General features: G+C 39.5%; 1 protein-coding gene across 1 annotated transcript; it reads right to left on the bottom strand.

Annotated features, from left to right (window-relative positions):
- Nucleotides 1–6,224: 6,224 nt before the first annotated feature.
- Nucleotides 6,225–24,549, bottom strand: LOC120528703. Its single transcript, XM_039752859.1, has 2 exons — nucleotides 24,499–24,549; nucleotides 6,225–7,147 (listed from the first exon to the last, which is right to left on the bottom strand). Exon 2 carries the CDS (start codon nucleotides 7,128–7,130, stop codon nucleotides 6,225–6,227), a length of 906 nt encoding a protein of 301 aa, XP_039608793.1. The 5' UTR covers nucleotides 7,131–7,147; nucleotides 24,499–24,549.
- Nucleotides 24,550–25,083: the final 534 nt, after the last annotated feature.

The following is a 25,083-nucleotide window of genomic DNA, read 5'->3' as shown; positions in this document are numbered from 1 at the left end:
TCTTCCCTGTCTATATAGCAACGTAATCCGCATTAAACAAGCTAAGTATATTCTGTCTTTTCTGTGACTTTGTCACCGCAAGGTTTATTAAAACGCCACAATATAAAAGAACATATTTCCACGGAGCTAACACTCCCATCGGAAACAACAAGTCATTGGATGGATTCAAGAAAATATTCCAGTCACCGAATAACCCTTGAAGTCCAGTGTAATCAGTCAGTAAGAGATAGAAACATTGTGATACAGTTGTAAATCTGCCTAGAGCAGGTCATCTATAAAAACTGAGTGATTGTGCAAAAAGAAGACTAGAAAGGAAGGTCAACTAGAGACTTCTGATAACTCTGAAGGAGTTACAGGTTGCAGTGGCCAGTACCAGTTGCAGGTTTATGAAGAGTGGCAACTGTTAATAAAATTACACATGACATCTCAGCTATAGTTTACCAGAAGGCATATGGTAGACTCTGAAGTGAGCTGGAAGAAGATTCTAATAAGACCAAAAATGATTATCAGAATAAACTCCATGCTGGTCATAAGCCAAACACTGTACATTATCAAAAACACACCATCACTACTGTGAAGCATGTTGTAGCAGCATCCTGCTGTAGGGATGCTTCATTGCACAAGGCTCTGGAAGGTCTATGAAGGTAGACAATAAAATGATTGCAGCAAAATAAAGGGGAAATCTGGGAGGAAAACCTGATGGAGTCTGCAAGAAACTTACATCTTGGGAGAAGATTTGTTTTCCAGCAAGGTAATGACCCCAAGTATAAAGCCAAAGCAGTACAGGAATGGCTTCAAAACAACAATTTTAATGTCATGAAGCAGCAGAGTTAGAGTCAGAATCCAGATCTCAGTTCATTTGAAAATTTGTGGCTAGACCTAGCAGAGTTTGAGTAGTTTTGCAAAGAAAAATAAAGGAAAATTTGCAGTTTCCAGATGTTCAAAGCTGACAGAGACCTGCCGACACAGACTCAGACCTGGAATTGCTACCAAAGGTGCATCTACTACACTTTGACTTGAAGAGGGGAATACTTATGTGATCAATTATTTTGTGTTTTACATTTGTAAATAATTCAGATCACTTTGTTGTTTTCATTTTGACATTAAAGGATCTTTTTTTGATGATCAGTGTCAAAAAAGCCAAATGAAATATGCTGTTATTCAATGTTGTTTAACAATAAAATGTTAAAATGTCCAAGGAGGTGAGTACTTTTAATTGGCACTGGACATGGGTGCTGGCTCATAATACTAGAAACGCCATGGCCAATGCAAATCATTTGTAATTATTGCATCAGCCTGCATGTCACACTCATGTCTTTTCTTTACTTTTCCTAAATTCACGTCAGGTTGGGGAGCATGCATTATTACAGTGCTTTGCTGCACCTACTACATGACAAAACACCTTGGGAATCCAGTTGGCAAACCCCCAGGCAGACACACAGTCCAGTTCACCCTCCAGAAGTGACCATAAATTAAGGTTGATGTGTACAACGGTTGGGTGTTAGGGAGCTCCACCTTGTAGGTTGTTCATCTCCTAAATGAGATGTCTCCTTCTGGGAGCACCCTGCTTTTATAGTCCGTGGACTGGAAGGGGCAGACACAGTTGCCCTCGCTGGACATTTTCTTTGACCTGTGGGTGGAAAAGGAGACAAAGTAGTAAGTGATTGCATCCCATAGTGTCCAGGGGTGATAGCGCTTACCTTAGAGAGACCTGGAAGGTGAACCTCTAAGATGCATGCATGACACCAACTAATTGAAATATGTTGTTTTGCTTTAACTAATAAATACTGGAGCAGTGTTCTGCCCAGTGGACATGCAACAATAGAGTTCTTTGAGTGCAAGCATACTCTAATAAGTGAAAATATATAAAAACAATATTGTACGCCAAAAAATAATGTATTTATTTTGATATTCACTTGAGCTACAGTATATTAGGTTATCTATGGCTTTTGGACAATGGCAATAGGGACATGTTATCAGAATGCCGAGCTAAGAGGCCATTAGTGAGAACAAATGGATTCAAATGCCATTTGGCTTAGCATTGGTAGTTACTAAAAGATTTTTAAAGTATGTGTGTTGGCTCTGGTGTTCTAGTGGCAAGCATTAAGGATTTAAACTTCATGCATGCTGAAACAGGAAGTCAGTGTATTGACCTGAAAAGGAGAGTGATATGTGCCTGTAAACAAAAGAGACAATGGCCTTTTAGCACATGCAGGAATCATACTAGTAAAGTGCTTCAGAAGCCCAGACATGGCAAGACCAGTATCTGACCCAGAAGTAGTTCCAGTGTAGAAGATGGGGTATCCTGGTGGATGTCCAAGTAGTATTCATGCAGTATTTATTTTGAGGAGGGCAGTGCAGTCAAGTTGTAAAGAAAAGTAACTGTAAAGGCTCAAGCTGGACACTCAATCTCCTCTCATTATTTATTTCTTTAAGAAAACTATCACAGTGCCATAGTAACAGGCCTGCAGGATGATGCACAGAGGCTCATACTTCCGTGGTTGTGAATTGAAGCCAAGCAGGTGTGTTGTGGCTAAGGCTCTAATTTAAAACCATAAGACTGCCAATTTAGTTCCCACCAGAGACTCACTGTATGACCCTGAGCAAGTTCCTTAGTTTACAAGGTGCTCTAATTTAAAAAAATAAATAAATACACATTTGAACAAACTCTGAATATGAATGAAGCGGTGAGCATAATACATAGGAATAAAGTACCTAGAAAGGCTAAAATGGCTCAGATTAATAGCAACCCTGAAGGCTGTCTATACTCGGTTCACTTTATTTATGCAATTCACAAGTCCTTGGATGATGAAATTTCTCTTGTTCATGCACATTTGCCTTGAATAACCCTGCAGACAACAGACTAATGTCATGATGCCATTTACTGATAATAGATTTAATTTAGGCACCTTATTGCCAGCCCACTGCAGTTGATTAAATGCTGGCTGTGTTGTGCAGGATGGACTCCTCTCTTTCTATTTCTGCCTCACTTTGAGTTTGACATTATTTGATTCAGAAGGTTATGCACATCTGTTCTGACTTTTTACCAGCATAATATATCTGTTTGATGATGGGATGTAGTGCTTTCATTTTGTTCCTTTCATTACTTGAGTTCAGGTTTGATCTACCGCAGTCTGACATTTCTTTCATATTGCCTTTAATTGTGGTATTTCCAGAATCATGGTAGTTGCTAGGCATTCAGACTCTTGAAGACCTCTTAACTTCTTAAGGTGCTCCTGAAGTGCAAAGACCAATGCTATGTCATGTGCTGTGTGGAAGCTGGCCCGGACAAAGACAGACAGACACGTCAATGTCACCCCACACACGTTTATTTACATCCATTATATACAAAGTTCAAGTGCCACACAAACCCAAAGTCCCCACAAGTCCTGGCCACAACACATTGCCTTCTCTATCTTCAGGCTGCCTCCTTGCCTCTTCTCCAAGACCTTGTCTTCTCCTCCCAACTCCAGTCATTGTCTGAAGGGAGGCGGCCCCTTTTATAAGAACCCAGATGTGCTCCAGGTGTGTTCCGGCAACCTCCCACCAACACGCCCCAGTGTAGCGGAAGTGCCGGCTGCATCCCCGGAAGCACTCTGGGTGTCCCTGCTCTTCTTCCCCCAAGCACTTCCGGGTGTGGTGGAAGTGCTGAGGTCCAGGGTCTCCAAGGCATTGGGGCGCCCCCTGGCAGTGACCACGGGCCCCTACAGGGTGGAGCTTCAAAGCTCTGTACCCGTGGCCCCCAAAGATACCAGGGTGGTTGTCCCTACATGGTCTGGAGGAGGCGCAAGCCCTCCTCCAGCCCTCCTGGGTGTCCCGGCCGGGTCGCCACACCAGCCATCTCTGACAGCTGTTTAGTGAGTTTTGGCATGTATAATTTGATTCCAGGGGGCATTGGAAGAAAGCCTGAGAGGACCTTGTGGGTTACACCTTAATAATAATAATAATAATAATACATTTTATTTGAAAGCGCCTTTCAGAACACTCAAGGACACTGTACACAGTAAAAATAATAATAAAAGTAAGAAAATAAAAAGCAGGCAAAAGAGCAAGTAATTTACAAGATCATAAAACATAAAACAGTTCCAAGATAGGAAAATGGAGAAAGTTATGTGGGATAAGCTATTTTGAATAGGTGAGTTTTTAGTCTAGACTTAAAAAGAGAGAAAGAGGTGATGTTTCTTATTTCAGGAGGTAGGGAATTCCAAAGTCGAGGAGCAGAGCAACTGAAAGCCCTGCTCCCCATAGTGGCAAGACGGGGGACAGGGACAGAGAGAGAAAGAGAAGAAGAGGATCTGAGACATGGAGATGGGATGATGATCTGAACCAAATCAGAGAGATATGGAGGAGAGAGATGATGAATAGCCTTAAATGTATACAGAAGTATTTTAAAATTAATGTGATATTTGACCGGAAGCCAATGGAGCTGCTGGAGAACAGGGGTGATGTGGTGAATAGAGGGGGTCCTGGTGATAATACGGGCAGCAGAGTTCTGAACACGTTGAAGCTTATGAATTGATTTTGAAAAGACCAAAAGAAGTGAATTACAATAGTCAAGCCGAGAAGTAACAAGGCTGTGAACAAGAATGGCAGTGGCCTGTGGAGTAAGAAAGGAACGGAGACGATTGATGTTACGCAACTGGAAATAAGCAGACCGAGTGACATTATTGATGTGTGAATTAAAAGACAGAGCACTGTCAAGGATGACACCTAGCCTTTTCACACATGGGGAAACAGAGACCGGCAAGTTATTGATAGCAATAGAAAAACTATTAGTTCTGGATAATGTTGATTTAGAGCCTACCAGGAGAAGCTCTGATTTATTGCTGTTGAGTTTCAGAAAGTTAAAAGAGAACCATGTATTTAGTTCAGCTAAACAGAGAGTAAGGGAGGATGGGGGGAGAGCAGAATCAGGTTTGGTGGACAGATAAAGCTGGGTGTCATCAGCATAACAGTGAAACTGAATATTATATTTACGAAAAATATATCCAAGCGGGAGAAGGTAGATAATGAAAACAAGAGGCCCCAGGACAGATCCCTGGGGGACGCCAGTGACCAGAGGAAAGGACTGAGAAGTGAATGATTTTAATCGAATAAACTGAGTACGATCAGACAAGTATGACTTGAACCAGGCTAGAGGAGTATGAGAGAGACCGATTGAGACTAACCTACTAAGTAGAATGGGGTGAGAAATAGTGTCAAAAGCTGCACTCAGATCCAAAAGAATAAGAATGGAAAGTAAACCGGAGTTAGCTGCCATAAGAAGATCATTGGTTATTTTTATAAGTGCTGTTTCAGTGCTATGAAAGGGGCAAAAGCCAGACTGGAACCGTTCATACAGATTATTATTAGTTAAATATGAGTGGATCTGTGCAGCAACTATCTTTTCGAGAATTTTTAAAATGAATGGTAAATTAGAGATAGGAAGAAAATTATCAAAATTATTGGGATCTAAACCCGTTTTTTTCAATATTGGGGTGATGGCAGCAACTTTGAAAGAAGTAGGAACAGTTCCAGTGGTAAGTGAAGAATAAATGATAGCAGATATGAGGGGAAGCAAAGAGGGTAAACAAGCTTTAACCAGAACTGTAGGAATGGGGTCGAGCTGACAAGTAGAAGGTTTTGACTTACAAATGAGATCTGAGATATCAGTGACAGAGGGAAGTTGGAAAGTAGAAAAACAGTGTGATGGGAGTGGGATTACAAATGGAGAACTACAAGAGACATCAGAGGCCAGATCTTGGTGTATTTTGTGAATTTTCTCAATGAAGAATAACATTAGAGAATCACAAAAGGAAGATGAGTAGAGATGGGCAGGTAAAAAATCTGGTGACCTGAAAGAAGAATTGAACAGTGAAAACAGTAGCTTGGGAGAATCCTCATTTAAACGAATAATGGTAGAGTAATATGCAGATTTAGTTAGGTTAATACACTCCTTATAATACAAAACATGATTATTAAACATTTCCTTATGGATAATAAGACCAGTTTTCTTATAGAGACGTTCAAGCCGTCAACCTTTTGCTTTCAGAAGCCTGAGTTCAGATGTAAACCAAGGTGCTGACTGAGAGAATAATGCAGATTTGGTTTTTAGTGGAGCAACAGAATTTAAAATACTATTGAGACTATTGTTATAATAGGTAACCAAATCCTCTTGGGTGAACAAGTCATTAAAATGCAAAAGACTAGAGAAAGCAGAAGAAAGGATATCAGGATTAATTTCCTTAATATTCCGAAAAAGAAATGGTTCGAGGGATCTTGGTTATAGAAAAGGTCATTTTGACATTGAAAGAGAGAAGAAAATGATCAGAGAATAACAGTTCATCGGCTTTGCAGTTGAGAGGAGCAAGTCCAGAGCAACAAACTAGGTCCAAAGTATGACCTTTAGTATGAGTGGGAAAGTTTACATATTGTTTAAAATCCAAGCTATCGAGGCAAGATGAAAAGTCTTTGGTAAGAGGATGATTACTATTGTCCATATGAATGTTAAAGTCTCCCAGTAGTATTATATTAGGAGAAACAGTAGCCAAGTGGGTCAGCAGATCAGTAAAATCACTTATAAAAACAGAAGTAGACTTTGGAGGGCGGTAAATAACAGCAATAACAGTTGGAACAGGACCTGAGAGTTGACAAACAACGGATTCAAAAGAACTGAAGACAGGTACAGATAACGGCGAGACTTTCCAATTCTCGCGATAAATTACCGCAAGACCTCCACCGCGGCCGGACTCACGAGGTTGGCAGGTGTAAACAAACCCCGAGGGAGTGGAGTCGTTGAGCTGCGAAAAGTCATTGGGCTGTTGCCACGTCTCAGTCAAACACAAAAAGTCAAACTTACGGTCGGTGAGGAGATCCTGGACGAGATGTCCCTTGCTTGTAAGCGAGCGGATGTTAAGCAGACCGAAGTTGACACCAGTGCTGTCAGACTGAACAGAAGTGTTAGCCGACCTGGTCAGGCTGGCTAAAACGCTGTGGTTAACAGCTCTGTCGGAAATCCGTGAAGAGTGACGAGAAGAAGACCAGAAGGATGGTATTGGTTTAGAGTTGTCATGGTGAAAGTTCTGGCGAGAGCCCCGGTGGATGTACTTTCGGCGAAGGAGTGGAGCGGTGTCCGGGTGGAGAAGTAGCATAGCCGGCGGTGGAGCAGCTAGATGAAAATGAAGTCGAAGAAGTTTGTCAGCTGTATACTGGTAAAGTCCAGCACCAGGTCGAAAGACCAACGACATAAAAATCCAAACCCGCACAAGCAGTATGCAAATCCTACCAGGCCCCATCACAGACAAACACACCGGTAAGCCAAGCAGCCAGGTAAATGAATCCGTGGGAAACCACAGCCAAAACAAACAGGCAAGATGAACTAGACCCAAAATACTCAGACACTTGCAAAATCGCCAGATCGCCAACAGTGTCGATATAAGATGAAAGGGATTAAAATTGTTAATATATATATATATATATAAATAAATAAATAAAATAGAGAAATAAAAGGATAGGATACCGGTGAGTAGCGGCAGCAAGTCGCGCCAGCGTTCACTCACTGACTCATCACCTTATCCTTTAGGCCACATGACCTGTTAAAATAACATATGCCAACCTGTTTAGGCAGAAATGAGAGTCGCAGGGGGATGGCACAGGGTAGGAAAGAGCTCTGGACAGTGTGCCAGTCCACTCAGGGCCCGTTTACTCATCTTGATATGGGAGCCAAATAGACTAACCTGTATGTCTTTGGGTATGTGGAAGGAAAACTGGAGTACAAAGGGAAACCCACATAGACACAGGGAGAATGTGCTCAATCCATGAAATTGTAGCACTACCCAGTGCATTACCTTACAAAACATACCTGTTAATATAGAGTACAAAATAATTGTATTATGATTCAGTTCTTCTTTAAATGATAAAAAAAGACCTAATGCCTAGGCATCTCAAACAAAAGTAATTTCGATTAGATAACAGCCAGGCTTAAACAGAAGCAATTTAGGAACTAAGGAAGGTTGGTATTGCTATCTTTTAGTGCTTTCTATTAAAAAATGAAAATAAAAAACCTTGTTCTTAACCATGTAAGAATGGGAGTAGTTCATTTAGCATTAGCACACAATGTAGTCATTTGTGTTCAGACTGTTTTAAGATGCAATAAGAAAATAAATCTTATCATTTAATTCTGGTGACTATTAGAGCAAAAAAGTCACATTGTGAAGTTTCACTTGTCATTTTTCTTAGCACAGTAATGGTGTAATTAAAAATGATCTCAAGCCCAGTAATCACCCCCAAAGAGTAAATGCTAGCAAGTAGAAAACTGGAACAATAACCAAACATGACTCACAAGTCAATTAGTCTGTTAAGGACTGCTGTTTCGACAGGGGGTCAGATTAAGAATCATTGCCTGCCTGCATGCTGACATCTTCAAATAGGTGTTTTTTAGATGGCCTTTTAAAGCAGTTTTGACTTTTAAACATAAAGAAAAGCCAATCATTATCATTTAAATGTCTAAATTAAAATGTCTAAATTGTATAGGGTCATTATTGTCACATGTACAGAGTAGATTTTATTTACATGTGCTAATCAACATGCAACAAATCACCTTGATTAGTGAGTGTAATTAACTTACCTCAAAATTTCTGTCCTCCCAACCTAAAAACCTCAAGGCATACTTGTCAAAAATACATACAATATAAATTCTACCATAAAACCAAGCTGAATTGTTTTTTAAATTCATTGCAAGCGTAGTACTTAATAGATCTTAATTATACACTTATATGTCTGTAACAAAAACGCGGATGTGAATCCTGACAGTCACTGTCTGTGGGGAGTTTGCACATGTTCCTTATGTCTCAGTGATCTTCCCAAGGTGCTCTAGTTTCCTTCTACATGCCTCGGACATGTAGGTTAGGTTAGTTTAAGTCTCAACAATGCACATAAATGTGAGGGTGTGCATGTGTGTCCTGCAGTGGACTGATATCACATCCAAGGCTGCTTCTTGCCTTCTGCCCCAAGCAGATAGGATGGCAAATAGCTCTTTATAAATTGGACTGTGAGCTGAGAAAATTAATGAATGAACTTATCTTTAACATGCAATTATTCATTTAATTTGTATTATATTGAGTATGTAGTACCATCATACAGATTTGCAGATGGCAAGCACTTTTTAACATAGAGGAAGGACTACATTTAGTTACCAAGCTAAATGAAGCAGAGAGCAAAAAGATTTCAAAACATTTCAGGATATAAATAAATAGAAAATAGAAAAAAAATGATGAGGACATCTGTCTAAAGGCAGAACACTTGATAATGATGATATATGCAAGGCCTCTTAAAAATAATATTTAGAATAAAGCAATAATAAACTGCACTTAAAGAAATACTCTATAGTATATAATTTGGTTGAGGCATGTTATATAATCTAAAAATTAACAATTAAAGTGTAAGCATTTGGCTTGATGTGAATTGAACCAAAATAGCTGCTGATGTAACTTAACAGTGGGATCAGAGCGTATCCAGACCCCTTCACTTTGGGCACACTCTATTGTGTTGTATATGTAATATTAAATGGAAAATTTTGACATTTCTGCCTATCAATCTACACTCAATAACCCATACTGACAAAGTGAAAATATGTTTTCAGAAAGGTTTGAAATTTTTTTGAAAATTAAAAAGTGAACTTTCTCGTTCATAGAAGTATTCAGACCTTTAATTCGGTATTTTGTAGAAGCCACTTGAGTTTGTCTCTACAAACTTTGCACACCTTCATTTGGGCAGTTTATCCAATTCCTTCTGGCAAATCCTCTCAAACTCTATTAGACTGAATGAGGTATATCTGTAAACTACCATCTTCAGGTCTCTCCAGACGTTTTATGGTTTAAAGTTTGGGCTTTGGCTTGGCCACTCATTGTCTTGGCTCTATGCTGTCATTGTTATGCTAAAAGGTGAACTGTTACCCAGTCCAAGGTCATGTGCACTCTGGAGCAGGTTTTCTTCAAGTGCCTGTCTGCATTTGTCTACATTCATCATACCCTCAATTCTGTCCTTTCTTCCTTTCCCTGCCACTGTGAAGCAGCCCCATAGCATCATGCTGCCTCTACCTTGTTTCACCACAGGGATGGTATTAGGCAAATGGCGAGCAGGGTCTGGTCTTCATCAGACATAGTGCTTGGAGTTCTGCAGAAAGAATTCAATGTTTGCCTCATCAGACCAGAGAATATTTTTCTCATGCTCTGACAGTTCTTTAACACTAGAATTACCAGAACCTACGAAAAAACTCACAGATCCGTCCCACCTTAAATCGCTTCTCACCTCTTCATCAGTGTCTTTTGTCCTTTAAATGTGTTGATAAGCAGCAAGCAGTCTGCTATCACATCCCCCATCGCCACACAGTTTTCTCAGCTCGTCTGTTTACCTGTGTGTCAGTTGCTTGGAGTTGTATAGAGTGAGAAGTCAAGAAGAATCACACCTTTTATAAATACTATATCGTTATTTGGAACACATGCATTTCATGTGTGTTCCGTGTCTACAGCGATCTATGTAAACATATCGTTAAAAAAGAAATGTTTTTCATGTTTTAGTAATAATTGACAAAATGTAGACATGAAGTTTATAATGTGTGAAGTCTGAAGTCCAAATATCAAAGAAACATTTTCACAAAAGGTACAAATATAACAGAACAAGTGCGCTTTTATTCAAAAACATAACTGCAGAAAAACAACACTCATTAGGGTGTGACATTGACATGCATTTACTATGACTGCTTTGGTGGTACAACGGTATCAACAGTTAACTGGTAATCAAAACTTCATGAGTTCGATCCCCGACGAATCTATCTTGAGAAGTCAGCTGCTTTTATTCTCACTATTTTAGAATAAAAACATACATTTGATTTCAGCCTGTAACAGCCGGTGTAAATGTATGATACTTGTAAAGGTTAGCTTTGTTTTTTTTTGTTTTTTTTTACGAGTTTTTCCGTAGGTTCTGGTAATTCTAGTGTTAAACTAATACATGCCTTTTATTCAAGAGTAGCTTCCAACTGTGCATTCTACCATAAAAGCCCAAGAGACAGAATGCTGCTGAGATGGTCATCCTTCTCGACAGGGGACTTCTAAAAGCTTTGTTTGAGTGACCACTTGGTTCTTGGTCATTAATCGTTTCCTTTGGGGAATAAATCACTATCATGTTGGACTGATAGTCCTTCCAATTTGTTTGTTGTCTTTTGTTGTTTTGAAGAATCTGCCACATATTAATTGGGGTTACCATTCTGGAACCCAAAATCTTTGACTGTGTTAACCCTCTCTTATTACAGTGTATTGATATTAGTGGTCTAAGATAGACTTTTACCATCTCACAGGTTTTTAGTGCTTTGCGCACAGTTCAGCTAAGATATGCACACAGGCCAGTCTCATGCACGAACAACTAAGTTACTTCCTGAGTGTTTAGCAGCTACAAAGCAGATTCATGGATAACTTAGAAGGAATAGAAAATGAAACCAAGCCAGCAAACAGCCTACTGGTGCAGTAAAAAGCAGAGTTAATCCAGTAAACCATCTAGGTAGGAAACCACTGAAGCACCATCAGTTGTACAGCCTGCTGCAAACGTCTGAACGTGAGCATCTTACAGCCATCCAGCGGTGTACCCCAGTATTTCATCTTTGTCCTTGAGCTTCACCTGGAACACAGCCTAACAGCTCAAGATGAGTTCTTCACTAAATGTAAGTTCTATCTACTCTTCACCTGTTGAGGGCACACTTGTATGTTTTGCCTCCTAAACTATGCACAACTTACATTTTGATCTCAACAGTACAGGTAACTTTACTTACTAAAATGCTTAGTTAAATTAGCTTTGGTGTTTTGAAGACCCACATTAGGAACCTGATAGCCATTGGACGGTCTGAATTATTCAGTCATTTTTGATTTAGAATCAGTCTTTCAGGCCGCACTGGTGGTCAGTGTGAAAGTCAGAAGTCAAAATTCAGCACAGGATGAAGGGTAACAGCAAGAAGCCTTCCTCATACTAAGGGTTCTGATATTAGAGCTAAATTTGACTGCTTGGCCGACAATGACATGTCCACTTTATAGCTCCATCAGCACTAACAATACCATTTTCTTGCAGTCTAAGGTATTGAACACAAATGTCATATTTATGTGAAGCAGAAATGTTGAAACTTAATTCCTAAGATTACATAGATGGGATATGCTGGTCCCTTCACTGCTGCTCAAAGAGCTTCCTCCACCTGGAGATGATCTTATACTTTATCCTAAAATATTGCAGCAAAACTTCTTGGCTATAAAACAAATCACCACCCATGCCATAGCTCTGTGATCTCAAATTCCAGGCTGCTTCCTATCCCACATGTTATCTTTCAGTAGCTGCTATCCTGTATTGATTCATATAACAAACTCTAAATCAACTGATAACCAAAAAAAGAATACATGCCTAGACCCTGAATTAAAATCAGATCTGCCACTAGGAGTGCATGTATTAGTAATTTAATGCAAATTAAATAAAAAGTAAAAAAAGCTGTTTGCAAAACATTAACCTACTTTAAAATACAGTAAAGGCTACTTGATTAATGACATTATGTAATTATAAATAGGAAAGCCTTAATGAAAACAAGTTTAATAATTCTGATACCTGCGCCTACAGCTGAGGCAGCTCCAGTTATTCTGCCAATAGTTAAAACGGCAGCATTTTGTTTTACGAAGAAATGGAGTACTTAAAAGTAGAGGAGAAAGTCAGTCTTTTCATAGTTGGAAATTCAAAGCAGATATTCCATTAAGCCTAAAGCCTGCTGAATTAAAGCATGCATTAATAACGTTCTAAAACGTATCTGCAACTAATTTGGAAATAAAACTACTGACAATCTTTATGAAAGACACCCATGATGATAGGTGGTGCTCAATTCTGGTTGTCTAAACATAGCTAAAGGTGGTTGTAACCATCAACAAATGCCCCAAACCTGGCAGCACCTGTGTGAACAAGAAGTGGTCCAGAAATAATGCAAATTATTTTTTATTTTTAGAAATACTGTATGGTTGGAATATAACTGCGGTGGGCTGGCGTCCCGCCTGAGGTTTGTTTCTTGCCTTGCATCCTATGTTGGCTGGGATTGAATCCAGCAAACCCCCGTGACCCTGTAGTTAGGATATAGCGGGTTGGATGATGGATGGTTGGAATATAAAAGTACTATTTTTTAATTTCTCATGTTAAAAAAAAAAGACAAAATCAAAACAAAAAAATAGATAACTCATAGAAAATGGAGAAAAAAGTAAAGAAAATTAAAATATTTAAAAAATCACAAATGATTTTATTTTCCATTATAAGTAATTAAATATTAAATAAGGAGATCCAGATTTTAGATAGAACTTTATTTGTCCCTAGGGGGATATTTGGCTTTTTACAGAAGCTCAATAAATAAATAAAAATATTTACATATATAGTGAACAGTGGCGGCTGGCCAATAGAGGGCGCTAGGGCGCCGCCCTCCCTGAACCACACACACAAAATAATAATTATATAAATTATTTAAATGTATAATTATATGATGTGATATATTAGAAAATCTTCTGTAAAAAATAAATGTTTTCACCATCACCATATAACTTCTCTGCCTGTCAGCACGCCTCAATTTCAGCTGAGGGGCGATCGAGATATCGCCCAAAGGAGGCGGGTCTTTGTAGAATTTAGTCAAATGCTGATTCAAGATATAAATATATTCAAGATGTGACATAAAATTTAGCCAATCAGCGTCCTCAAATCTTAACTGAAATGGGCGATTTTTCTGTCGCCCCAAGCAGCTAAAATCAAGGATGGTCTGTAGTGGCGCAATTTTCAATTAACATTACGTGACAATGGTGGACTCAGGTGTTGTTAATTCCGGACACGAACCCAACTCTGTTCAATCTCTACTCCAATATCCGTTTGAGAAGAGAACTTTGGCAGAAAAACTGAAGGTAAAGGAGCTGGGTCCAGATCAGCCTAACCTCTTAATCAGACAGCAGATAAGCGAAAAAGGGAAGAAGTACACGCGAAGCTACTCTTCCAGTTGGTACACCAAAAGGCCTGGCTATGTGGATGCGTTTCTGCTAATGCCTTATTTTGTTTCCCGTGCTTGTTGTTTAAAGCAACTGGGACAGATCCTGCTTGGACAGTTACGGAGTGAGAGATATGAAGCACCTGTCCGAGAAAGTAAGAAAACATGAGAACACCAGGACACACATGGATAATTCCGTCAAACTAGCCATTTTGGGAAGAGTAATATATATATATATATATATATATACTGAAATAATTGATCAGACATGATTTAATAATGTTCTTTAACTTTGTCTGCATTGCAATAAATCATATTGCTTTGATTTGTGAAGAATTGTTTGAGAAATTGTTTGCTGTACCACAGCCCCACCTCAAAACATTTTCACCAGCCGCCACTGATAGTGAAGTAAGAAGAAGAATCATTAGACATCCAGTAAAGTTGGGATAAAAGCTGAACACCCCTTTAAGTATGGCTGGCAAAAAGTACAAAAGAAAACTTGCACAACGATGCAAAACAGTGATCATGCACTCCTCAACATCGGTCGCCAACTTCCTGTGTCTTTGGCATTTTTAAGTGTTAGCTGTTCCACAAGGGGTACGGCTTCTTGAAATTAGTGAAACTGAGTCACAAGCCCTCCAATTTTCTAGCCTCGAAACTACAGCCATAAAGGTTGATTTGTTTAGTGACATTGCCCTCTCTCTCTGCATGATGTAGTACCTTTTGGAGAGCTCTAAAGATGTTGTCTAAACACATGTACATTGAAAAAAAATATATATATATTTTATATATACTGTATACTGTATATATATAGATGGCTTTGAGGATAGGGATCTGCACCAGCGATCAGAAGGTTGCCGTGATCTGCACCAGCAATCAGAAGGTTGCCATTTCGAATCCTGCAAATTTTTGAAAAATATAACCAGGTTTGACTATAAAAGAAAGTAAACTTCTGACTTGAAGGATGTCACTACCCATATTAAGGGAATGCAGTCTCCTACTGCCCTTTCTTATATACTGTGTTGTGAGACCTATCCTGCCTGTCATTGATGTGGACACTGAAGTACTCAAGTACCACTTCGTGATCCACACCCTTTGGTGACTTTTGGTGTGGCAAAAGTCCTTAACCAGTTCCTTGGTTTTGCTAATGTTAAGTTGCTGACAATTCTTTCAGCACCAAGAAACAAAATTTTTCCCCAGACTCCTATACACTGTCTCATCTCCCTTATTAATACACCTCATAAATGCAGACTCATCAGAAAACCTCTGCAAGTGAGAGTGCTTGGAACAGATTTTTTCCGTGATAAAATACATATTAATTCTAAAAATGTAGGTAAATGTAAATGAGAACAGATGGAAATATCTACACATTCCTTGGACATTTGGGAAAGTAGAGGCACTGGTGAGACTCTTAGACAAGAGCTGAAATGTCTTGCTTACTTTGGTTCACTCCAAGAAGTTCTTCACAGCAAACTCCCCCCAATCTAACTTTATGCAGTATGTCAGTGTGTTCTGCCTTCTACTTCCTGAAGTCTGTGACCAGTTCCTTGGTTTTGAGCACTGCAATGTGAACACTGCAACAGTTGACACCTGGTAGTTGGGAAAACAGTTAAAAGGACAAGAATGGCTTGGCCTAAATGTCACAGAGAGACAATGCAGTTTCACAGCTGTAGTATCGTCTAGTTTTCTTATGGGGAATGGAAAATATATTATCATCATTTATTTTTTATTAGAATTTTATTATTCCTCTTAATGTTCAAATAACTCTTAACTTACTTTTTGTAATATTGCTTTTTGTTGCTTTGTTAAGTATTTTATAGTTATTCTATGACAGGTGTCAAATAAATCAGGATTGATTGACTGAACTGACTGATTAAAGAGCAGTTCCCTGAGAAGAATACAAAAAAAGATAAAAGAACATTTCTTTCTTGCCGTCTACAAAAAGAATAGCAACGTCAGGACTCATTTTGGTATCCATGACAACTTGACTGACCTACTGAAAGAAATGTGTCAAAAGAAAAGGCATTCAGTTTGAGAACAAGTTTAGCCAGGTGTGTGGGGGTGTGTGGGAAAGTGCATTTTGTGATACTAAAAAAATCAATAAAACCAGCATATTGACAAATCACTTTATGCATCTTTAGGATCATATTGTGAGGAACACTATATCTGCCAAATCATTTAAAAATAGAATCAGATGTTGTTTGAAAAGAACTGAATTAGACAAAATGTTTGTTTAGCTTGATACTTGAACTTTCTCTTCTCAGTACCATTGGCATTGTACAACTATTTGAAAACATTGCTGACACCATGTAGCCTTGTTTCTCACTGCATTTCTTTGTCAGATAAAGTGGTGGAGATTGCTCCTCAAAAATGTTTACAATTGTGACATGTTTAGTTATATGCCTTTATAGGTTTATTAGGTCCTTATTTTCACATGATCAAGGGACAGTAAAATTTGTCCTTGCATGTGCTGCTAATCAACACACATAATGTCACCACTGTACTGGTACCATGATTAGTGAGTATAACTGCCTTTCAGATGCGAAGGCCTGTGTCCCGGTTCAAGTTTATTTCTTTCTTATTTAGTGTTTTGTCTTTTAAAAATGACTTTGTATATTAAGTTATTCATTTCTTTAGCTTTAAATTTTTTTTTGTAATTTTATGATTTACTCCTTTCTTATTTTATGTGCAGTGTTGTTTGTACTCTTGTCAGAGGGGGGCATAATGGCTAACACGGTACAATACCTTAGTACTACTGGGTAATCCTGTTACTGATTATTGTGATGGCTGTCTACAGGATATACAGTGCATCCAGAACGTATTCATAGCGCATCATTTTTCCACATTTTGTTATGTTACAGCCTTATTCCAAAATGGATTAAATTAATTTTTTTCCTCAGAATTCTACACACAACACCCCATAATAACAACATGAAAAAAGTTTACTTGAGGTTTTTGCAAATTTATTAAAAATAAAAAAATTGAGAAAGCACATGTACATAAGTATTCACAGCCTTTGCCATGAAGCTCAAAATTGAGCTCAGGTGCATCCTGTTTCCCCTCATCATCCTTGAGATGTTTCTGCAGCTTAATTGGAGTCCACCTGTGGTAAATTCAGTTGATTGGACATGATTTGGAAAGGCACACACCTGTCTATATAAGGTCCCACAGTTGACAGTTCATGTCAGAGCACAAACCAAGCATGAAGTCAAAGGAATTGTCTGTAGACCTCCGAGATAGGATTGTCTCAAGGCACAAATCTGGGGAAGGTTACAGAAAAATTTCTGCTGCTTTGAAGGTCCCAATGAACACAGTGGCCTCCATCATCCATAAGTGGAAGAAGTTCGAAACCACCAGGACTCTTCCTAGAGCTGGCCGGCCATCTAAACTGAGCGATCTGGGGGGAAGGACCTTAGTCAGGGAGGTGACCAAGAACCCGATGGTCACTCTGTCAGAGCTCCAGAGGTCCTCTGTGGAGAGAGGAGAACCTTCCAGAAGGACAACCATCTCTGCAGCAATCCACCAATAAGGCCTGTATAGTAGAGTGGCCAGACAGAAGCCACTCCTTAGTAAAATGCACATGGCAGCCCGCCTGGAGTTTGCCAAAAGGCACCTGAAGGACTCTCAGACCATGAGAAACAAAATTCTCTGGTCTTATGAGACAAAGATTGAACTCTTTGGTGTGAATGCCAGGTGTCACTTTTGGAGTAAACCAGGCACCGCTCATCACCAGGCCAATACCATCCCTACAGTGAAGCATGGTGGTGGCAGCATCATGCTGTGGAGATGTTTTTCAGCAGCAGGAACTGGGAGACTAGTCAGGATAAAGGGAAAGATGACTGCAGCAATGTACAGAGACATCCTGGATGAAAACCTGAGAGTGCTCTTGACCTCAGACTGGGTTGACAGTTCATCATTCAGCAGGACAACGACCCTAAGCACACAGCCAAGATTTTAAAGGAGTGCCTTCAGGACAACTCTGTGAATGTCCTTGAGTGGCCCAGCCAGAGCGTAGACTTGAATCCGATTGAACATCTCAGGAGATATCTTAAAATAGCTGTGCACCGACGCTTCCTATCCAACCTGATGGAGCTTGAGAGGTGCTACAAAGAGGAATGGGCAAAACTGGCCAAGGATAGGTGTGCCAAGCTTGTGGCATCATATTCAAAAAGACTTGAGGCTGTAATTGCTGCCAAAGGTGCATCGACAAAGGTTGTGAATACTTATGTACATGTGACTTCTTAGTTTTTGTATTTTTAATGAATTTGCAAAAACCTCAAGTAAACTTTTTTCACGTTGTCATTATGGGGTGTTGTGTGTAGAATTCTGAGGAAAAAAATGAATTTAATTCATTTTGGAATAAGGCTGTAACAAAATGTGGAAAAAGTGATGCGCTCTGAATACTTTCTGGATGCACTGTAGGTATTTGCTGTCTTGCAAAAGAATCACCGCTTTGAAGATTTTACTGCTTAAATATGCAAATACAAAATTGTGATAAAAGAGCTGCTCCTTCCTTGGAAAATGTTTATATTTACCTGACTTAGAAATGAACATGTCTGAGAATGTTGGTTTCTAATCAGAATATGTATGCTCACTGATAGTTGTTAATACATTTTGTTAAATTGTATTTACACTATTTGTTAATTGGAAATTTGGATGTTCCATTGATTAATCCATCATCCTGTTGATCTAGGCAGGGACTAAAGGACATTTAAACTTTTGGGCAGGAGAAGGCAGGGGGGAGGGATGGTCCACTGAGAACAGAGCACAGTGGCTCGCAGGCAGACTAGGGTACGTGGCTGGTACAACGTGAGGCGCAAGGACCGCAACACTTACCTCCAGGGAAGAAGAGAAAGCTCCATAAGAAGATGCCAGTTGTGGGTCCAGCGAGAGGGAAGCCGCATGAAAGGACCGAGCAAAGCTGGGGGATGAGAAGTGAGGCGTGTCTAGGTTGCAGCAACACAGGAAGCCCAGAGTGGAAAAAAAGAATGATGAAGAGACGCTGACAGGGATTCAATGATTTGACAAAACTTCTGTTGGGGAACAAGTGTCCAGCAATTAATTTTTGGGGTAACACAGTGCTCAAGCTGGACTCTGCACCACTAAAGGTTGTATCCTCCATTTCATGTTTTTAATGGACTTTTAAATTGTGGACTGTGTGCTTTCCTTTTAAAAAAAGTTATTTCGTTCCAGATATTGTTAGATTTTGTTTTTGGTTCGATTATCTTTTTAATGCACTTTATATTGTCTTGTGTAATAGAAGTTACTGTTGCTTTTCCTGAAATTACTGTTGTGTCTTTCATTGTGTGTTTACTCACCGCCCAATTTAAAGAAACCTGTGTGCTATTATCAGTAAATTTCAAGAGTTCCCAGTCTGTTAATAAAACTGGGTGGCGTAGTCGGATATTTTAACGGTGTCTAAGTTAGATTACCTGTAAGTGTGACCAGACACCTGTCACACTCTGCCCTACTTCATTTTTAGGTAAATCATAATTTCTGCTCCTTTTTGCCATGGCTTCTATTTTTTGTTATCTGATGGATCCACCTCAATAATTTTTTTAAATATAAAGGGACTTGCCTTGTTTTGTGTTGGAGGTGCCTTGGTTTTCGTCTTCTCCATTTTTGTGAAAATTAACATGGTGTGTGGTATCTGCAATAAGTTATAACATGTACTCTTGACTTGAATTGCTATTAATGTATTTGAGTGTTACTGCTGACGCAATGTGTCACTGGAATTAAAGCTCTCATAGAAAAAGGCCTTCTTTTACTTTTACAGAGTAAAAACTGCAATAAAAATATGATGTGTCCAGAATCTCATTTAACATTAAAAGGGTCAAGGTTCTAGGTTCTGCACCACCACCACCATGTCAAAGCACTGTGCAGTCCCTACATTGATGGATTGAAGGCCAGAGATACTCATGACCATCATTATCTAATTCTTCCACGTGGAGCCTGAAAACGATGAGGACTGATTGAGATTATTTATGTTAGGTAGAATGCCTAGTGGGGGCTGGGCGGTCTCGTGGTCTGGAACCTCTGCAGATTTTTTTTTTTTTTCCTGTCCTGCCTGGCCATCGGACCTTACTTTTATTCTATGTTAATTACCATATATATTCACGTATAAGTCTTGAAACCCAAAAAATCAATCATAAAATCAGACCCCGACTTATACGGCCGTTCAAAAATGCGACACTTTTCTCGCATCAGTATCTCAGACGCATCGAATGTTGTTGCAGTAGCTCAGTTAGCAATTTCTTTCGCTACAGCGTTTAATTTAAAACCAGCTTTATATTTTCTTCTGACTGAACGCTCCATTGTAGATAAGGGATGCTCTTACGAGAAAGGTGTATGAGGTTGTTAGCAATAGAGAGAGAGAGAGAGGTTAGGAGCATGTGCTGATACAGCACATTGCTGCACCCGCATAGAAAAAAACACAGTGTGCTCCGTGGTTACTCTCTCAGGTGGGCGTCAGCATATTATAATCTCTTGGACCATACAACCGACTTTTTAAAATACCAGAAATCATACGGTAAAACCAAGTCCCGACTTATCTGCGAGTATATAGTATTGTCTAATTTTATTTTTATATTTTTCCTTTTTTTTTTCTTTCTTCATCCTGTAAAGCACATTGAGCTACATCAGTTGTATGAAAATGTGCTATATATATATATATATATATATATATATAAACTGCTCAAAAAATTAAAGGAACACTTTGAAAACACATCAGATCTCAATGGGAAAAAGAAATCCTCCTGGATATCTATACTGATATAGACTGGGTAATGTGTTAGGAACGAAAGGATGCCACATCGTTTAATGGAAATGAAAATGATCAACCTACAGAGCCCTGAATTCAAAGACGCCCAAAAATCAGAGTGAAAAATTATGTGGCAGGCTAGTCCATTTTGCCAAAATTTAACTGCAGCAACTCAAAATTGTACGCAGCACTTTGTATGGCCCCTGTGTTCTTGTATACATGCCTGACAACATCGGTGCATGCTTCTAATGAGATGACAGATGGTGTTGTGGGGATCTCCTCCCAGATCTGGACCAGGGCATCACTGAGCTCCTGGACAGTCTGAGGTGCAACCTGGTGGCATTGGATGGACCAAAACATAATGTCCCAGAGGTGTTCTATTGGATTTAGGTCAGGGAAGTGTGGTGGCCAGTCAATGGTATCAATTCCTTCATCCTCCAGGAACTGCCTGCATACTCTCACCACATGAGGCCAGGAATTGTCGTGCACCAGGAGCCACTGTATCAGCATAGGGTCTGACAATGGGTCCAAGGATTTCATCCTGATACCTAATGGCAGCCAAGGTGCCTTTGTCAAGCCTGTAGCGGTCTGTGTGACCCTCCATGGATATGCCTCCCCAGACAATCATTAACCCACCACCAAACTGCTCATGCTGAATGATGTTACAGGCAGCATAATGTTCTCCATGGCTTCTCCAGACCCTTTCACTTCTGTCACGTGCTCAGGGTGAACCTGCTCTCATCTGTAAAAAGCACAGGGCACCATTGGTGCATCTGCCAATTCTGGTATTCTATGGCGAATGCCAATCGAGCTGCATGCTGCTGGGCATTGAGCTCAGGGCCCATTAGAGGACATGGGGCCCTTGGGTCACCCTCATGAAGTCTTTCTGGTTGTTTGGTCAGAGACATTCACACCAATGGCCTGGCCTGCTGGAGGTCATTTTGTAGGGCTCTGGCAGTGCTCATCCTGTTCCTTCTTGCCCAAAGGAACAGATACTGGTCCTGCTGATGGGTTATGGACCTTCTATGGCCCTCTCCAGCTCTCCTAGAGTAACTGCTTGTCTCCTAGAATCTCCTCCATGCCCTTGAGACTGTGCAGGGAGACACAGCAAACCTTCTGGCAATGACACGTATTGATGTGCCATCCTGGAGAAGTTGGACTACCTGTGCAACCTCTGTAGGGTCCAGGTATCGCCTCATGCTACCAGTAGTGACACTGACTGTAGCCAAATGCAAAACTAGTGAAGAAACAGTCAGAAAAGATGAGGAGGGAAAAATGTCAGTGGCCTCCACCTGTTAAACCATTCCTGTTTTGGGGGTCATCTCATTGTTGCCCCTCTAGTGCATCTGTTGTTAATTTCATTAACACCACAGCAGCTGAAACTGATTAACAATCCCCTCTGCTACTTAACTGACCAGATTAATATCCCATAAGTTTTATTGACTTTATGCTATACTCTGATTAAAAAGTGTTCCTTTAATTCTTTTGAGCAGTATATATACAGTATATATATATATATGCCTCACTGGGTCACATGTTTTGGGCCTGCACGAAATGAACATCATTCTGGACCAAAATTTTTAAATGTCCTTTCAGACAGCCTTGGTGTCACAATCCCTCCTAACCCATTAACAGCTGTGTTTGGTGTTCTTTCAGATGGGCTTAAAGTGGAGAAGGACAAACAAACTATGATTGCCTTCACTACACTATTGGCATGCAGACTTATCTTACTAAACTGGAAGAATCCTAATTCTCCTTTTTTAAGTCAGTGGGTAACTGATGTTATATATTATTTGAAATTGGAAAAAAAATCAAATTCTCACTTAGAGGATCTGTAAAGAAATGTTTCAAAACCTGGCAGGATCTAATCAATAACATTTTAGAATAAGCTTTTAAAGCACTGAGGAAGAAGATTCACTCATCGTTTATTTTTCTTCTCCTTTTATCTAAAATCACTTATTAATTTATCTATTTACTTATTTTTACTAGATTTACGTTTTATTCTGCTGCCTATGCTCTTTTTCTCAGGGGTGGGGGTTGATTTGTTTTCAATCCTATTTTTGTAAAATTGATCTATTTGTTTTTTTTCTTCCTAAAGTGTCATTAAGTGTAGTGCATTTTTTGGTGTGCACTGCAATGAATTAACATCTCATATACAATTGTTTCCAGACTTGCTTTCAGTGTTGCCAAAAGAGGCCCTGAATGACCCTTAACAGGATTGCGGGGTATTTTTGTGATGCTGTTTGGAGAAAAATACACACAAAAAAGCACAATACAGTGTAAAGGATCAATTTCACACAAAATTAACAGGTTTCCAGCATTTCTACAATGTTAATAACAGTTTTGGAATAAGTGACTCATTTTTGAGTTTTCATGTCAATAAATTCATATCTTGACCCACAGATGCTTATAAAGTCAGATATCAGTCCAAAAAAAACTTGATTGTGTTTAGGGATGCCTAAAATATCTAAGTTCTATTTAAATACACCCGTTGTATATAACAGGGTTGTCCGACTCCAGTGGCTACAGGTTTTAATTCCAACCATTTGTGCTGCTAATTGACTTCTTTTGCCTTAATTTTAATTAATTTAATTAATTTGCTTTTTAAAACTCAGACCTTAATTAGCAATCAAACAATAATAAGATGCAAAGTGAGGCAACAGATGATCAGCTAACCTGTGTTCATCATACAATATCAGAAAATAAAGAAAGGTGGAGGTCTGCGAAATATCAGTTGCTCATGTTCACAAAACATTTTGGTGGTGCCCTCTGTAAACAGAAAATCAGCAGCCTTGGAAATGTCTGCTGTGGCAGAATCAGAGCACCAACAAGACATGGAATTAAATAACAGGTTTTATTAACAACAAGATTTGGCTTCTAATTAAAAAACTAGTTGGAGGGAAATTAGCCGGGGTTTAGGCCTGACTTAACTGGTCATCTGTCGGCTTCCTTCACATCTTATATTTGTTTGGCTGCTAGTTAAGCAAAACATTAAATATCCGAGTCTCAAAAACCGAGTCAATTATAATCAAGAGAAAAGAAATCAATTAAGCAGCAGAGACTGGTCTCTAATTAGGATGGAAAACCTGCTGCCACTGTGGACCGCCATGGTGTCAAACAGGAAAGTCACTTTTGGCCACTCTCCTGTCTGGAAGGAGCCATCACACCAGCAAGACTGACTGTGGAGGGCTCTCCTCAATAACTGCTTCTCCTTTCATTCTGTTGCTTATAATGCTAAGACATACTTGGCACTCCTTCACAACTGCAAAGATGTCTCTTCTTCTTCTGCAGTTACACAGGTCTTCTGGGTCATGTGAAAACCAGGACAGTACTCCCACAGCTGTGACCCCTGGTTGTACCCAAAGACCCCGACCGGGCTGTGTTTCCAGACACCAACTCCTTTACCACCCTACTTGGGTCCAGCTCTGAGGAACACTGCCACCTGTCATGTGAAGAAACAAACTGCTCCTGGTATGCTGGCTGCCCAGTGCATCCATTATGGCCTCCTGTCTGAATCCATCCTTTATTCTGACCAGAATACTTGTCCTTCCTCCATAGCACCTACTATATATTTGATATACTGCACAGTATGTGATCATTTGCGCTGCATCTCATCCCCTTGTGCAGCTTCACAAGAAAAACTTTGTTTTTCTTTTATACATCATTCATGCCATCTAAAGCACTCATCGCAAGCTGCTACAAATCTTTAAAGATGGTTACTTACCTGTTGTTCTGTTCTCTGTCTATTCTGTACAGAATGGATCTGATCCTATCCCAGCTTGTGCTGTACCTCTCTCTCTCTACAGCTGAATCCTCTCGAAAAAGACACATAATCATTCTTTTAAACTCAAGAAGGGGAGCTAGCATTAGATAACTAGGGAGTTGTCTGCTTTGCTGGGTGTTTGAATAAACGCTCCATCTGCTATTGAATGAATAGTACTGTTCCTCCTTGTGCCAAAATAAAAAGATCTGTTTCCTTAGTCCTCTCCTGCATGTTTTTTACGCAACTCAGTAGCCAAGTCCAGACAATTAATCTGATTGTGTATATGTATATATCTCTCTATTACAGTGTTTCCCAACCTCGGTCCTGCGGCCCCCACTGTGGTTACAGGTTTTTCTTCCAACCAGCTTCTGTTTTTACTGACTCCTGGGCTAATTAAGTGCTGTGTTATTTCCCAAGTTCTGTGTTTTGGGAACAAAATAGAAATTAGAAAACTAAGTTTGGTAAAAAAAAATATATATATATATATATAGGACATTAACATTGCTGTTTTTGAGTCATTCCTGTTTATCTTTGGATTTTACTGTT

The sequence above is a fragment of the Polypterus senegalus genome, chromosome 4 (genome assembly GCF_016835505.1).
Source record: "Polypterus senegalus isolate Bchr_013 chromosome 4, ASM1683550v1, whole genome shotgun sequence".
NCBI lineage: Eukaryota > Metazoa > Chordata > Cladistia > Polypteriformes > Polypteridae > Polypterus > Polypterus senegalus.
Note: the sequence above shows the minus strand (reverse complement) of the source record. Positions and strands in the feature narration are given on the sequence as shown.

Coding starts and splice junctions, on each gene's coding strand:
- LOC120528703 (XM_039752859.1), bottom strand. CDS start 7,130: ATGCTACTTCTCCACCCGGACACCGCTCCACTCCTTCGCCGAAAGTAC.